The 15,868-nt window shown below is 32.7% G+C and overlaps 1 protein-coding gene and 1 long non-coding RNA gene across 5 annotated transcripts; one reads left to right on the forward strand and one right to left on the reverse strand.

Moving 5' to 3' along the window:
* Positions 1 to 871: 871 nt before the first annotated feature.
* On the reverse strand, positions 872 to 1,264 carry LOC141454923 (uncharacterized). Its single transcript, XR_012459041.1, has 2 exons — positions 1,123 to 1,264; positions 872 to 1,045 (listed from the first exon to the last, which is right to left on the reverse strand). It is a non-coding gene; the product is annotated as an uncharacterized lncRNA (long non-coding RNA).
* Positions 917 to 15,467, forward strand: gcl (germ cell-less). 4 transcript variants are annotated; one of them, XM_074129625.1, is made up of 11 exons: positions 917 to 1,054; positions 2,464 to 2,656; positions 2,736 to 2,859; positions 2,933 to 3,029; positions 3,672 to 3,823; positions 4,823 to 4,953; positions 7,029 to 7,198; positions 8,676 to 8,877; positions 10,242 to 10,319; positions 11,199 to 11,333; positions 11,406 to 15,467. In XM_074129625.1, the coding sequence occupies exons 2-11, from the start codon at positions 2,502 to 2,504 to the stop codon at positions 11,590 to 11,592; spliced, it is 1,431 nt and encodes a 476-aa protein (XP_073985726.1). In that variant the 5' UTR covers positions 917 to 1,054; positions 2,464 to 2,501; the 3' UTR covers positions 11,593 to 15,467. The 4 variants fall into 4 exon arrangements, with proteins under 4 accessions (XP_073985726.1, XP_073985727.1, XP_073985725.1 ...); XM_074129626.1 differs by lacking the exon at positions 917 to 1,054 and adding an exon at positions 1,772 to 1,913 and having other exon boundaries at positions 2,542 to 2,656; XM_074129624.1 differs by lacking the exon at positions 917 to 1,054 and adding an exon at positions 1,774 to 1,913.
* The last annotated feature ends 401 nt before the right edge of the window (positions 15,468 to 15,868 follow it).

The raw sequence follows: 15,868 nt of genomic DNA on the forward strand, positions 1-15,868 counted from the left end.
CTAATGTCGGACAAAAAACAAATTAAAATTTATAATTGTTGAAATAAATGTAGAATAAATGAATAATTTAAATATATTTTGTAAAACTAATAAATATATTTTATTTTCATAATATTGTGAGGCCAAGCCAAGTATATGTATTTTTTTGTGTAAAATAAACAAAATAAAAAGGAAAATCTATTTGTTAATTATTATTGATTAATATTTTGTATATAAGGCTGAATTTTTATAAAGTTTAATAAAAAAAAGTGTTATGAATGTACTATTTTAATTTTGTAATATTATTAATCGAATTTATATATTATAATAAATTGGCAGATAAACCAAATAAATAAATATAAATTACTTAGTGTTTTTTTAAATTTTGAATTCGTGCAAATTTTCTGCTTTAGTTCACAGCAGAAAAACAAATTTGAAGCAACTTATAAACAAGTGCCATTTTCATTAAATGAGTGGCCTTGTAATAATCACAAGGATTAATTTAGTTGCTAAAATTCTAAATGCGAAGGAAATGTGTTTTTCAAAAGACAAGCCTCTTGAAGAGTTCCGTTAGTTTACCGTATTTTTTTTTTTTTTTTAAACATTCTACAATAGTTTCATTAAACTACGCATACTTATTAACGTATTTGGTTCGTTTACTAAGACGGCTGAATCACCTAGCTAGGTCCCAGGTTGTTAAGAGAGTCCTCACGGTCAAATTTGCTATCGATATCCTATGATATTGTCAATTAACATGCAAGTTTAAAGTGATTTGATTTCACAACTGTTTAGTCATTGATATCGAGTGAAAACCTAGTTATTGATTATGTTTAAAGGGGCGTTCAATTAAAATTACACTCTTCAAAAATAATTTAATCAGATGTTTTATTTATATATTTGTATTGGGTTTAAGCACAAATTTCATCTATTACCTCATATTTAGTACAACTTAAGTCAGATGAGGGCTCGAGAGTTAATTCTTTACAGCCTAAGGTTGTGCGATTTCAGTTGTTGATTTGCATACTGCACAGTGAAGTTCCTCGCAATATTATTCAGTGTGAATGATCTGATAATGGTACAATTAAAAATAATCAATTTAGCATTAAAACAGAACCAATGATTTACTTTAAACGTGGTACTCACCTGCGTACAAATTGATATATTACTTTCATTTGAAAAATTTTTCCACAGAAACTTCATTTAAGCGGCGTTCTTAGGGAGGAATGAAGTTTCTCCCTCTAAAGTGCCGCTTCAGTATATTTTGTGCGGTTCTAACACCTGTATTATATTTGTTTCATAGAGATTCCAATTTGGAAGAATTTTAGTCCATCTAGATGTCGTATTGGACGTACTGAATGGCTTTTTAGAGTAATTTTTGGATACTTCGAATGAACCGTCAGGTTTAGTAGTAGTAATATCGATAGTATCATTTTATTATCGGGAACATGTACAGTGCTGAGGAATACTACTTTTTAGCGCGTACTCTAATTTTCAAGAAAATTAAATTACGGGAATTGTAATAGAGAAAAATCTAAAGTTTTCACATCAGATTTATTTAATATTTTCAATCCAAAAACTCCCACAATGGTTGAACAAATGATATACATTTTCGATGAAAATTCAATTTCGAAAATTTGCCACGATCGCGATACTTTGCTGAGTGTCTAAGGGAAAGGAAAATCTGCTAATTGAAAAATAAACATTTTGAGGTAGGTTTTACATACACATGTAGCACATGACTATTCCATCTGACACCTGAGAGATGTTGCCATTAATTTTATGGAAGGTACACAAGCTCCTTGGCATGACCACACTCTGTTTTAAATTTTAGCAATTATTTTATTTTATTTTTTCTTACCTGTTCTCAAAACAAAGATGTCATTACCTTATCGCTTCATGGCTAATTGTACTAACATAATTACTTCAATTTCCCGGTAAGTTTATGCAAAAGGTGGCTATCTTTGAAATTAATTTTGTATGTAAATTTAAAAATACAAATTTTAGTAATCTGTTTTTTAACAAAACTAAATGTCTCCTTAATTTATATTACTGCTTTTAATTATTGCAATCACATATATTTCTCTCCAATTTTTGTTGAATTTTTAGGTCTTCTAGAGCAGTTTATTTGTACTCTTTTGTATTAATTAATTAATCTTATTTAACATCAATCAGGATCAGTTAACATCATTCGATTTTTTAAAGGCGTGAAATACAATAATTGCGTAACGAACATCGTGGGCGTGGTTACAATCTTTAACCCAAACGTAACCTCTTAAGTTGTCAAATTAAAAACAGGGTTGATAATGTAACACTTCACCAAAGTAAATAGAACTTGAAACAATCTTTGTATTAACCTCATCATTGTTTTTCGTTTGCAGTGTATAAATTAAAACTAATAATACAGTGTAATGTGTATTTTTTGAAAGTAAAAATTCTTAAAGAAAATATAATTTTTTAAATAACTGGTTCTTTCAAAATTTCTAGTTTAAAACTTACTTGATCTGTACATTAATGAATTGAAGATGGGGAAAGTGTTGAGTACTGTAATTGATTATTGTCCAGAATCTCTTGCCAGGTCTGTGTCGGATTCCTACAGCCGTCGAAGAGTGAAAAGGAAAAACGATGCTATAGGGGATGAAGAATCGGATCTGTATGATGCTCTACACTCGCCTAAAAGGTCTATTTTTGTAGGATTTTTTCACAATTAACAATTTTTAAAAGGGTGTTAGATTTTAATAAATATTTATCTTTCAAAGGCGAAAATTAATGTGTACAGCTCATTATATTCACCAAACTCTTTATGTGGAAGGTAAAGATAGTGACATTACTGTGGACATTCTCAACAAACATTGGAAATTACATAAAGTGTACTTAGGCCAGGTTAGTCATGATTTACATAATTATGAGTGATTTTAGTTTGGTTCTTTTAAATAAAATTTCTGAAACTTTTTAGAGTCAATATTTTAACAGTATGTTTAGCGGAGGTTGGAATGAATCTAATAAGTCTTTAATTAAAATTGAAGTTGAAGATCCCAATATCACTCTAGAAGGTATGATTTTTTTTTATCTTCTCATTTTATATATAAAACAAAAATGATAAGGTTACGTCTTTCCCTGAAATCGCCAGGTTAGGATTTGACAGTTGTACATCTTTAAACGAAATTTGAGGGAAAGCGTCAAATAAGATCTTTCTGTTTTTAATTCTCTTCTAATTCACTTTTAAAACCTACATTACTTTTAAGGGAAGCCTCTTCTCGCTCCAGTATTCCCCTAAAACAACTTTTTATGGAAGGATTATTCCTATAAAAATGTTAATATTCGCAATTTTTTATTTTCTGTTGTATTTTCGTAATATTAATTGACAGCTTTTGTCAACAAATTAAGCCATTTCTCAGACTCAGAAGTTGTTTTTTTTTTAAATCCGTTCTCTTCATGTGTAGTTTGATGAAAGTTTAATATATTTTTGATGACAAATTTAGAACTAAATATCGTTCCGTGGAAATAACATTTCCGACTAAAAACGCGAAATACCCATAAAGTTGTTAACAACAATGATTTTCAAATTTCATAGAGAATAAATTGTTACAAAATTAAAATTGGTCCTTCCCCGTCGCTTTTCTTTTAATCTAATGCATGAAATTTTAGGAATTCTCAGAAGATAAACAAAATTTTTGTTTTCTTACCTGTTGCAGCTGTAGACAAAGTATTCAGTTCTTTCTATTTGGACGAAATCTCCGTGGAGCCTTGTACTGTGATAGGAGTACTGGCCGCCTCTACCATGTTCCAGCTGGAAGGTTTGATAGAACAGTGTTGCGAAATTATGTTGGAAACTATCTCACCTATTGTAAGCAAATTATGTTTCAGTTTATATCAGCATAATTTGAAGTTACTGATGAAAAGAAGTTGTAACTAACATCTTGTCGGATTAGCCTACAACTTGTGGGTTTACGGGGTATAAGTACTGCGACCAAGCGATCATGGGTTTACTTGTCCTGATAAGACTACCTACCCTTCTGCTCACCTTCTGATAAATCTCAGAATCTGTTTTAGGAAGGTACATTCTTTTCTGACTCCTACTAACTAGTCAGATTTTCTTAGAGACTTTTAGGAGGAGCAAGCGTTACATGATAATCTCTCCTTGGTCTTATAAAAACTCCAATCTTCCAATCCCTCGATATTTTGAGGTTGGATCCCTTTACCGTCCGACCTGTTACAGTTAAGTGAAAAGTTATTGAGATTTAGATTATCTCAATCCTGAACTAGTTTGAAGACAAATTTTGACCGAATGATGATCGTATAGTTAGAGTAAATATCGATGAAATTGTTTTGTGCAACTTGTGCCTTGATTAATTTAAGATGGTTTTCCGCGGATTGATAAAATTGTTCCCGGCTCGACACCTTTTCATGGACCGACTATTAAGAAACATGGGCCGAACTTAGAAGAGCCCTCTTGAGGGTTTTACTGCTTCTTTAGAAGGGGCAGAGCCACAGTAGAGCCCAGACCAAGAGAATAATCCCTCTTCATTCCTGCTGGAGATCTTAAGCGGGGAGGTTCCCTACAAGAAATGTAAATGTCTGTCTCTGCCCGTTCCGCTACCCCACCCTTTCAGGGTAAGTTTCTTATTTCTGAATCGTTTGTACGCATGTAAGATTTATTTTTTATTTTGACCAACCTCCAAAAAACAGTGCGCAGTATTTATATCTTTAGATTAATTCTGCCAGGTCTGTTTTGCTACAAAAGATGTATCATTTTATTAAATAAGAAATCTGCTAGTTTGATTGTCCATTTCATCCTGTTTGTTAGTTCCTGCTTTGTCTGACTGATTGCTCTTCTTCTGTTTAGACCGCCGTTCAGTACCATCAAGCTGCCTGTAACTATGGAACGCAAAAGGTTAAAGAAAAAGTCATAGAATGGTTCCTTGTAAATCTGACAGATTATTTTGTCAAAAATACTTCAAGACTTCAAGATATAGAGTATATAGCTTTTATACAAATAAACACATATATTTAAATATTAAATAGAAATACCTATTAAATATTTTGATATAAATGTCTTGGTCCGGGCGCGTCCCGAAACGCGCATTGGTTCCACTTCAAACGAATTGAGGCTCATTAAAAATATTTTGAGTGGCAGTATCATTCAGTGTAGGGTTAAAGAGTTTGTACAAGGCCTATGAAATTAATATTCTATTTAAGGATGCTTGATCAGACTGAGTAGTAGGCCAACTACAAGCCTTGATATTAATGGTTATGGACTGGTCCTCAAAAATATTTCTGAAATGTAGTAACATTTCAGTAGATCTGCCTCGAAAACTATAAATTTGATGAGAAACATTGAGTCTCTCAATTTCAGAAGTTTTTTTTAAAAAAAACTGGGATTCGTCCTGTAACCTGAATAATAAGGGGTAACATAGCTGCAGAAATTTATAGAAAGTGTGATAACTCTGGACAAAACGCAATGGGTGGCAAGAATTTCTTGTTTGGGGTAAGTGGTGACCTTCTGGTACACCATCTCCTCGGCGCTCGGTCTTTGATTTCATTTCTAATGCAGGATTTTCGTCACGAGCCATTCCTTAGGCATCGCGCTTAAATATTGTTTGTGATTTCATTAGAGAAAATATTTTTAGAGACAAAACAACTTTCTAACTTATCTGTGATAAAGCTAAAGGCTGACAAATTGAACAGTTTACGGATGAACTTAATTAAGGTCTGGACCAAAAAGGCGAAAAGTGGATTTTAGCGAATTAACTTGTAGAGGAAATCAAAATGTATGTTGTCAGAACTTTACTAATCAGAAAAAAGTTACTCCATTAGAATATCGCATATTCTGGCAGACGAATGCCTCAACATCCCAATAAATTATATTGTTTCTTTGAAAATCTTTGTCCCTACTTGATAATCTTATTACACTTCTAGTTGAAATTGTGGTTAGGTCCGGAATGCAGTTGGACAATATCGCTAATATCATCCGTCGTAGCAGGCATGTTTTTGTATTCCAAGTCGGCTTCGGACTTTCAGAAGGTTGGTTCAGCAGTTTGGTGTAGAGAATTGTAAGCGATTTCACTGATGTTTCCATCTCATACTGCACTTGCTGACTGAGTGAGGCAAGTTACATGGTGTGTACTTGGATAATGAGCAATAAAACATTTTTGTAAGAATTGTAAAATAAATTAAGGCTAAGTATTTATAGTGAAAATTAATGAAATCTAGTCGGTGTTTAAGGGTTCTGTATGTTTTGTGCATTGCTAATGTTTTAAATTTGTTAAATTGCATTTGTATTTTATTCGGGGGTCACGCTAATTTAAGCAGAAAACAATGAATTTTGCTTAATTGATTTGTACTAGGAAATAATTATTGTTCAATTTTATATTGAAGAACATGTCATTCTAGTCACTTAGCGAATAATGCGTAAATAACTCAAATCTTTTAAAGAATAAAGTAGAGAACATTCAACATGCTTGAATATTATAATGATTTGGTGAGTTAGATGTGTCTGTGTGTTTGATTTGAAGAGTTTAGTGAATTTAGTTGTTCGTAATATTTTTGTAATGGCTTTGTGTTTGTATAGTTACGAGTATATACTCGTACTTTCCAAGATTCTATACATCTTCCTTTCCTTTCTGTTTGACACTGCTGCATTGTGTTGTGTGCACTGCCCAGTTGGTGACAGTGGGAGGTTTGCATAAATTGAGTGAGTTTGTTGTAAGTATTTGACCAGCGGATGTGTTATTTGTGTGTGTGCGCGCGCGCGCGTGTCCATTGGTGATGGATGGAAGTCCGAAAGCCATCCCCTGATTTGCTACAATAAAAAAAAAACAAGCCAACTGCGACGGATAAAAATCAGCGACAGTAATAGTTAGTGTGCAATCACTAGTATACAGCTTTTCTAACCTAAAATTGGTTAAACACTTCACAGGTTATCGACAGGAAAAAGAAAGGTATAATGATGTGATAATGATCTAACCCAAGAAGTTCTGCAACTGTGAAGAATATTTATTGTATTTTTCTCTATATCTAGAAAACGATTAAAAACATAAAATTCTTTTCAGTATAGATTTAATGTCAACATTGGTTAATCATCCGGATCTGTGCGTGATCCAAAGTGAAATGACGTTATACAACTTATTGAAGAAATGGGTCTACTGTAGGCTAAATCCAACCAGCGACTCCAAGGCGGACTATACTGCTGAAATGGAAAAGTTTTTCAGAAACTACGAAAGTATGAAAGCTTACATATATTTATTTTCATTAAATTTATGCTTTATCCAACTGTATTTGATACAGGGATTTATTTCCTATAAATCAAATAAATAAATATTTACTTTCATTACTCCTAAATATTGTGATCATGTCAATGTCGTCTTTTAATCGAAAATATCCGTTTTGAGGATCTCTGTGTCTGAATAAGTGGTTTTTAGAACAGAATTTTTCTCTCCGTTAAAACCGAAACTTTATACTGCCTCTACTGATCGAGTAACTACTGACCGTCTCCACATTCGTGCTTCCCCTTCTTGATTATTGTCTAGCAATGCACTAAAAGAGCTCTAAATTGGCTTTATTTTTTCATCTGATGAAAGACCAACCAACATTATTACCCCATATCTGAAGTCCCTCCATTCCTTCACTTATTCTCTAACCTTAATGTGGCTGTTGGACGTTAAAACTGGCCCTGCAAAAATTGGCGATTATTTACTTTTATTTTTAGGTCCTCTGTTTCTAAATGACTAACTAGGACAGACTTAACTAACCTAGTAACATCCACGCTCAACATCCCTAAGTATCAACTGCGAGTTGCACCTGTTGTCAATTTTGGAATTCCGTACCTTCATCCATTACAACTAGGGTTTTTAGAGCAATCTCTGCTTTTAGGATGCTGTATAATTAAGATATTTAGTGAAACCTCTGCCTTTAGGAATTCGAAAAATCTATTTCTCTTCTAGTACTTTTTCTTTGTTTTCTCTCGCTGTAAGTGGAGCAATTTAATACTTGAACATTTGCTTTAGTGAAAATTTGCAGACTGAGTTTTTAGCTAGTGTATTTTCCTCACTGCCCACCGGAAGCAGAGATCTCTCTCTTTCTCACAACTTAACACTCACAATACGTAAATCGCAGAACAGTGGTACTTTTTGCACTTTAATTACAACTGCTATCATTTAAAAAATTTTACCGCATTGCATTTTCATTAATATTTGTTTGAGTTTATTAAGCTTGTGAGTCCAATGGTGTTTTTAATTTTTTCGAGAACGTTGAGGATCTGATCTGCACATTAATTGAATATTTAAATTAATTAAAACGGATACAGGTTTTTGATGAAGTTATTTCAAATTAAGTAAATACTTAAATTTTTTTAAATTTAAAGCTCTAAAATGTTTAAGTGATTGATGCGCGCTTCTAATTTCTATCTTTTAGTAATTAGCAAAAGTACATCATCAGCTAATGAAAAATTTGAGTTCTTTCAATTGCAATTGAATTTACTGAAGCCCCAACTCTCAACTAGGAGTTGAGTGAGAATATTTTGTGGCAAAAATTGACTTTAAAATTATGAACTCGAAAACATTTGGCAATTTATCTATTGGGACTTTGGTTTTAATGAACTATTCTGTCGCTAATAGGTTTCAGAAGCCCTTTGTTGCCGATTCAACCTGTTGCATTCTGTAATTTTGAAAATATGATTTTCTTTCGTTTTCTTCTTAAAGGTAACGGATGCTTTTTGCTGTCGGACGTTGGATTAGACTACATGCGTGTATTCAGACAGCTAAGACTGGTACACTTATTACTGCACTGCCAGGACCATGATGCCGTCGCTCAGGACAGAATTATACCAGAATCATGGTTGCTGACCGCCTATAAACGGCAGTGGTTGACTTTGTTAGGTGTGGCTGCCTCTGTAGATAAAGGGTATTTTAAAGTTTTAGTAATTAAAATGGCTCTCAGTAGTGATTTACACGATGGTAATAGTAGTAGTAGTAGTACTGCTGAGCGACCTGGATCTTGAAGAGGTCTTTGTTACTGGAACCTAAATAATAGAATAGAAAGTGTTATCATGTATGCAGTTCAAATGACTGATCCTGGGAAACGATAGTATAGTTTCGAATCATTTATATAATATGTTTGCAGCGTGTACAGGGGCACATCAACAACGGCAATTTAACCAACAAAACACATTAGCGAGCGAAAGTAATTACATAATCTTCTGATAACCAGGTGAAATGGAAAGTAACAATATAATAATTAAATAACAATAATTTGCATATTGGCCATTTAACTTTTAATACTCATAACCAACAACTTGGAAGTGTCCTTTACTATCAAAACTCTTTTATTCCCTTAAATATTAGTCAGGAAGCTATTAGCTTTATTTATTTAAGGCGCGTCAGCATCTGAGGTTACTGGCAATCCGAGCTTTTTTGAGTGCTTTACCCGCCTCCGGACCGTGTTCTTTCGTTACAAACAACACTGCCCATCGGCGGACAGTGAGCTGTAAGAAGCTTCTAAATAGAGAACATCTAAGGGAAAGGCAGCTATCAATGATTATTATCGCATGGTTCTTCAGCTAAGCATCCTTTCTTGATATTAAAACCTCTAAATTATATTTCACTTTTCTTTTAGCTTTTCCACTCTCTCGCCCTTCCAAAAATATCTCAGTTATTTTTTATCATTGGCAAATTGTAAATCGCATGTTCTCCTGTTAGATGGTATTATTAACTTTTGGCACCTATCGACGCCTTAGGCGAAATAAAAAAAGTCGTAAACCAGATAAACAACCTCGCATAAAACACGGCACATTTTTATCATTTATAAAATAAGGGGCGCAATAATTAATTCAATGACTCAGCCTAATTTTTGAGAATTGCATAATTTTTATTAAATTATGCAGATCACGTTTAAAATATTGCTTCGAAGCTTTAAATTTTATTAAACAATATATACGAATAGTGGTTTACATCAGCGCGATTAGTTGCCCCAGCACTGTTCAATAATAAGATCAAACTGATAGCACTTTCTACTGCCATATGCAATAGTAATATTTTGGTTAAATTGATCCCTGTGAACATGTCCTAGTGGTAAAAACATTAAGATTGAGATTGATCTTATTTTTTGCTCCATATGCGTTCACACTCTGTTTCTAAAAATTCTTTTTCGCTTCCTGAGCAATTTCAGTAGCAATCGACCTGACATTTTAACCCTTATATGCTATATGTTAAGTAGTTATTTTTAAAAGTAAGTGGCATTGTAAATTAATTTATTGTAACTTCTTTTAGGCCAGAAAGCCTAGACGAAAAGTACTTCAATGAACACTGTCTGCGGTGTGGCAGGGTGATCTGCGATGGCGATAACAGGTGTGTTATTTTTAGATATTACCTACTTGGTTATTTTTTGAATTCGAGTTAGTCTTTGTTCACTTTTGTATTATTGAAATCGTTCATTAGAAGTTCAAAAAGTACAGTTTTGTGGATGAAATGCATTAAATTTTTCAAGAAAATATATTTATACATATATATATTGGGAAATAAAATCCACGTTAAAACAGCCCCTTTAATCTCCTAGAAATCTATATACAATTTTTCCATAAACATTAAATAAAAAATATTTACTGTTTGAATGAGGAGCGTGGCAAGGATTTACAGACGGAAGGAAGCTGAACTGATAAAGAAGAATCGTATGTACAGATAGGAAATTATTGATAATAATTTTTGAAAGAGAAAAACATTCTTACGTTCGTGGCCAATTTCCAATCAGTATTTGGTTGAAGTAACCATAGTTGTTATCAAACGTAACTTTTCTAGACAAATTGCAATAGATTTTTAGGGCTTAAATAATATAAATTGTCTTAGCCAACTATTGCAGTGTTTATTGCAACAACGGTGAAAAATCATTTATTCATCCGATTACTTCTCTATATTTACTCATTGAGTGGAGCCCCCTCCATTTTTTAAAACAACCGTGAGGCTTCAACTCGAATTGTGGACAGGTTCACACTCTGAAGAAAAAAAGGTCTGAAATTTTGAGAAGCGGTACCGAAACGAAAGCTTTTAAAACCACACACTTAATTTCTGTGGAAAAAGCAAACAAGAAATTAGTTAAATATCATTTAAATAACCTAATTTGAGAAAAACACTACCTAACTAGTCAAAAGAAAATTGTACCAGTCAAGAGAGATGTATAATAATATTTGCAATTGAAATTGATTTCTGTAAAATCTTTACAATTATTTGCAGATCTTGGAGGTGGAATTGGTTCAGTTTTGGTATTGATCTGGTTTGGTCGATTGTGGACAAAGCACTGATGCTGGGTAGACAGAGGCTGCAATTTGATTACGCAATCCGACCATCAGATCATGCACTAATTATGCAGTAAGTGATCATAATTCTTCTACTTCTTATACTTTGATATAGATAATTAAATGCTTTAACTGTTTAACACAGAGTGGAGGTAATGAATCTGGATCCAAAGAGACAGATTAAAAAGCGACAGAAAACTGAGCCATCACGTATTGTGCTGAGTAGAAATCAGGAAGTCAAGTTAATGACCTTGGAAAATGATTTTGAATATCCTTTGTATATTGTAATTAAAATGCTTTTGACAAATCATCCAACAACCGAAAGTCAATAATACAATCATGGCATTACAGTTTTTTTTTTTCTTTTCTTGTAATGGCTACTTTCATTATATACTTAAATATTTTTTTACACAGTGACAAAAATATTTGGTTACCATTTTATTTGTGATATCAATTTAATTAATTAGGAAAAGTAAGGTTGGCCTGACTAGCTAATATTTTACATATTCATTTTTAAAGTTATTGCTGACCGTCACCGGTTTTATTAAGCAAAATAAGATTATTTCATTGTCGACCATTCATTGATTTCCATCCGAGTAGGAGTTAATATTGCTTTTTCTTTTTTAACAAAGAGTTTATTTTTAACAAAGAATAACGCATTTCCTTTCAATAGAGATGCTTTTTATCCAAGAAGATCCTGCATTTTCTATGCTCCATGTTATTTTCACTTTACATTCTTTTCCCGAAGAATACATTTTCTTTGCCTGTGCAAAAAAAAAATCTCGACGGATATCCCAACCTCAGTAGGCCATAATAGCTTTACGACATTAATTTTCGCCCCATACAGGCGCAATTGATGTCTGTTGCATTTCTTGGACTAGTTGATTCACTGCTTCACTTACTAAGCCGCTTAAAAAAGTAGATGAGGTTTGTGTCGTCTTTTAAAAGGAGATATTTGTGTAAGACCGATTAGGCTATTCTGAGCTGTAACTAAACAAAGGTCCAGAAGAGATCGTAGAAAGTTGTATTATGTTTTTCAACACTGTGAGCTTGCTAGTAATTTTCTTTTCGAAAATGTAATCATCGATGCTGAATTCATGATCTGATGCAAAAAGTATTAGAACACTTCCAATATGCTTTTTTAAAAGTTTAGTTACTTTTTGATAGTAACAGTAGAAGAAAAATGATAACTTTGACTGAGTTGGTATATTAATTAATTAAAGTTATTAATAGGGTATCTCTTATCTAACAAGATTTAGAATGGTTTATTATTATAGTATTATTAAATTTATGTTTAATAGAAACTTAATGGCGCAATCAAAACTCTCTAAAACACAGTTTTTATGGAACAATCTCTGCTGATAAAAGAGGGTTCATGTGAGATTTAAGAAGCCACACTTTATATATTTAAAATTTAAATTATTCAATAAACCTATTCTTCTACAATTTCGTGAGCTAGTCTGGCCAAGAATCACATTATTTTAAATTTGTTCCAATAACCCGTTAGTAACCGAATGACTTCGGCCCTTAAATATATATATGACTGACTTATTATGAGGACGCCTTCGGTCTTCCAATAGCTGCTCGACCTAGTTGAAATCGCCCGCTCATTATCAATCAGAGAATCCTGTAATTGTCTCTAACGAGTAGACGAAGGGTCATGCAGTGTAGGGCTCCAAGCTTGCAAATACTTTAACTTTCGTTACATCTTCTTGCTGAATTCTATCTATTGTTCTTACGCTTAATTCAAGATTCAGATTTACCAGAACGTAAGTCATGAAGTAATGCCTTAGACACCTTGCAATTGTGTTTCTCTGTGTTTTTGAAGAGTTTACTTAGATCTTATTCGATCTATGATTATCCGCCCATCTGTTCAAGACCTAATACATCAACTAACTGAGTTGTAAAAAGTCTATCATAGTTGCTCCAAGCAAACACCAGTACAAGTTAATGCATTACAGATATTATGTCAACATTTTGGAGAGAATGAAGAATAATGTTATATATTCTTCATAATGAATAAAAAAAATTAAAGTTCCTGAATTTAAAGAGATTTCTGTTTCTGTTACCTTATTAACAACGATTGTTTATATTTTATATTAATTAATTTTATATTAACTGATCTATTGAAGAAATATATAAGAAAAACTGTATATTTATTTGTGTAAATGGTAGTACTATTCACTCATTTCGACTTATGGCATTAAAGAAATTTAAGGGTCGGCCATTAATATCAGACTGTATCTGAGAAAAGTACCTATTAATTAATGAACCTTTAATGAAGCCCTCATAGTAATACGAGTACTTTTTGATGTAATCTATCATATTAGTTGAAAATGAATGGTACTTATTATTGGCAAAAAATCTGGTTCTAGGAGTATTTTTTGATGAAAAGTGAAATCTAATTGCTTTGTAGCCAATCAAATTACATTCTGCGTTTAAGGTCTTATTAATTGGCCATCTAATACTTGCAGCCTCACTAAATCTTTCTTTAAGAGAAACCGCAATTCTTCAGGAGATTCTTAAACTCATCAAGAGTATTCCAATGACCATTTCAATATTATAGTATTGAAGCCTACCTGAGTAGCAGTGCTCAGACATCATTCAGTCACAACGTCTTGCTTTTCATTGCTTTCTTAGTTGGTTTTCTCGTTATGCAACCGCGAAAAAATTCCCCTTTTTCTTGCAAAAACCTCCGCGTTGATGCGTGAGGCATCGTCAAGATGGCTAGCAATGCCGTTTATTTCTTTAGACTACTACTATTTAAATGAACCACAACAAGTATTAAAAACAGTCTTATATAAATTAACGAAATGCTCCTGGTGATGATTCTTGTAGATAGTGAAGTTAATTTCCCAGAACTAACTTCTTTCCACCCTAGCTGGATTTTTTTCGGATGCGCTCGATAAGATAAGAACAAGAGCAGATCCTGTTATCCAAGAGGCTTACTGTACCATCCCCAAATATGTAGTAAGTAAAGCCTGCTCTTTTCATAAGGTCCCTAGGCACCTACCGATCTCCCTGGTCAATAAGTTCCACTCCGGCCCCAGCATGCTAGAAGCATACCGCCACCTAGCGATCGCAACGCAATTGTACAGGATATTATAGGCCGTTTTATTCTTTTCCTGGATTAATCTCCATAAAGTTCATAATTCAGAGAGAAGAAGACCTCGTATTTTTTAATATCAGTATGTGTATTCACTACTTTTTTTTTTACAGAATCCGGCAAATGAGCGGATGCTTATTGCTGGTCTTTATGAGTCAATTGATCAAGCTATTCATTGCCCAATCCAGGAGATCCTCTAATAAATAGCATCCTCGCTGTTAAGTGAATGTCCTGGCAAATCTAATCCCTCTTGAGAACACTGGTTGGTACATCCGTATGAGAATTAAGTTTGCTTTCCTTCCCAGTAGGCAAATTTTGTAACTCATTACGCCCTGTGCAACACGCCTATGTATCAACAGTAAATTTCGTTTCAAGCCTAAGCTAGATGCATTGATTTCTTTGATAATATTAACACTTTCGGTTATATTGATGGTTTAGGGAGTAATAGTATTTATGGAATAGCGAAAAATGTTAATAAGTATTTTAATACTCGCAGATGAAAATGTGCAGGGCTTGTCATGTAATGCGAAATGTTTTAAAATAATGCTATAAAGTATGAAGTGACCATTAACTGAACATTTCAAATTTAAAGAAAACATCATACAAACTGAAACTTCCTAATGTTTACTAGTCTCATAAAACGATACTTCAAATTGTGAATATTACTTCCAAACTTCCTAAAACGTTAAATTAGATATTTATAATTATTAATTAGATAACATGTATAAATATAAAATTTATATTTTTATGAATAATCGAAACTATGAATATTTTTTATAGGAACCACTAATCATTAACAAATACATTCTGCACAATGTTATTATTTGTACATTACTGGGGATGGAGTATTTTTTGTTCATTGATTTTCTATTATACGTATTCTATATATTGTGTAACTACATTTCTAGTAATATTGACTGATTTTATGTTTAAAAAAAAAAATTGTTTACCGTAATGTACATAAATATTGTATATTCCCCAGGTAATGAGGTCTTTTCTCATTTTTCCTTTATTACAGCGAATCATTTACAAGTTAAGGTTGTATTATTATTTTTTTTATAACATTATGTCTATTAATTCAATAAAAACAGGTAAATAATAGCAGTGAACAAATTTATAAAATTCGACTTCATTGATTAATCTCTAATGAGCTGAAGTTTAAACCCGCTAAAGCCCAAGATTTACTTTTTACTTCCATTTATTCCGATGTAAGGCTCATTTTTTTTGTGGGGAAACATTTTATTGACGGAGAGGAGGTGGCAGTTGGTTGCCCCCAAAGAAGGATTCTTATTTGATACTTTCTCTTATAATTCTGGTAAGAAAAATATAGCTGTTATTCCAAATTTTCGGAATTTATTTTTCACATGGAATATCTGCACTTTGCATGTATACATACCAAGTTTGAAGAACGTTTTAATTAGATATCTGCGGTAAGAGAAATACAAAAAAGTTGCTGCTGACCTCATTACACACACAAACCAACTGGTTTTAAGAACCACTTC

This window comes from Rhodnius prolixus, unplaced genomic scaffold (assembly GCF_049639745.1).
Source record: "Rhodnius prolixus isolate KJV_2025 unplaced genomic scaffold, Rpr scaffold_15, whole genome shotgun sequence".
NCBI classification, from domain to species: domain Eukaryota; kingdom Metazoa; phylum Arthropoda; class Insecta; order Hemiptera; family Reduviidae; genus Rhodnius; species Rhodnius prolixus.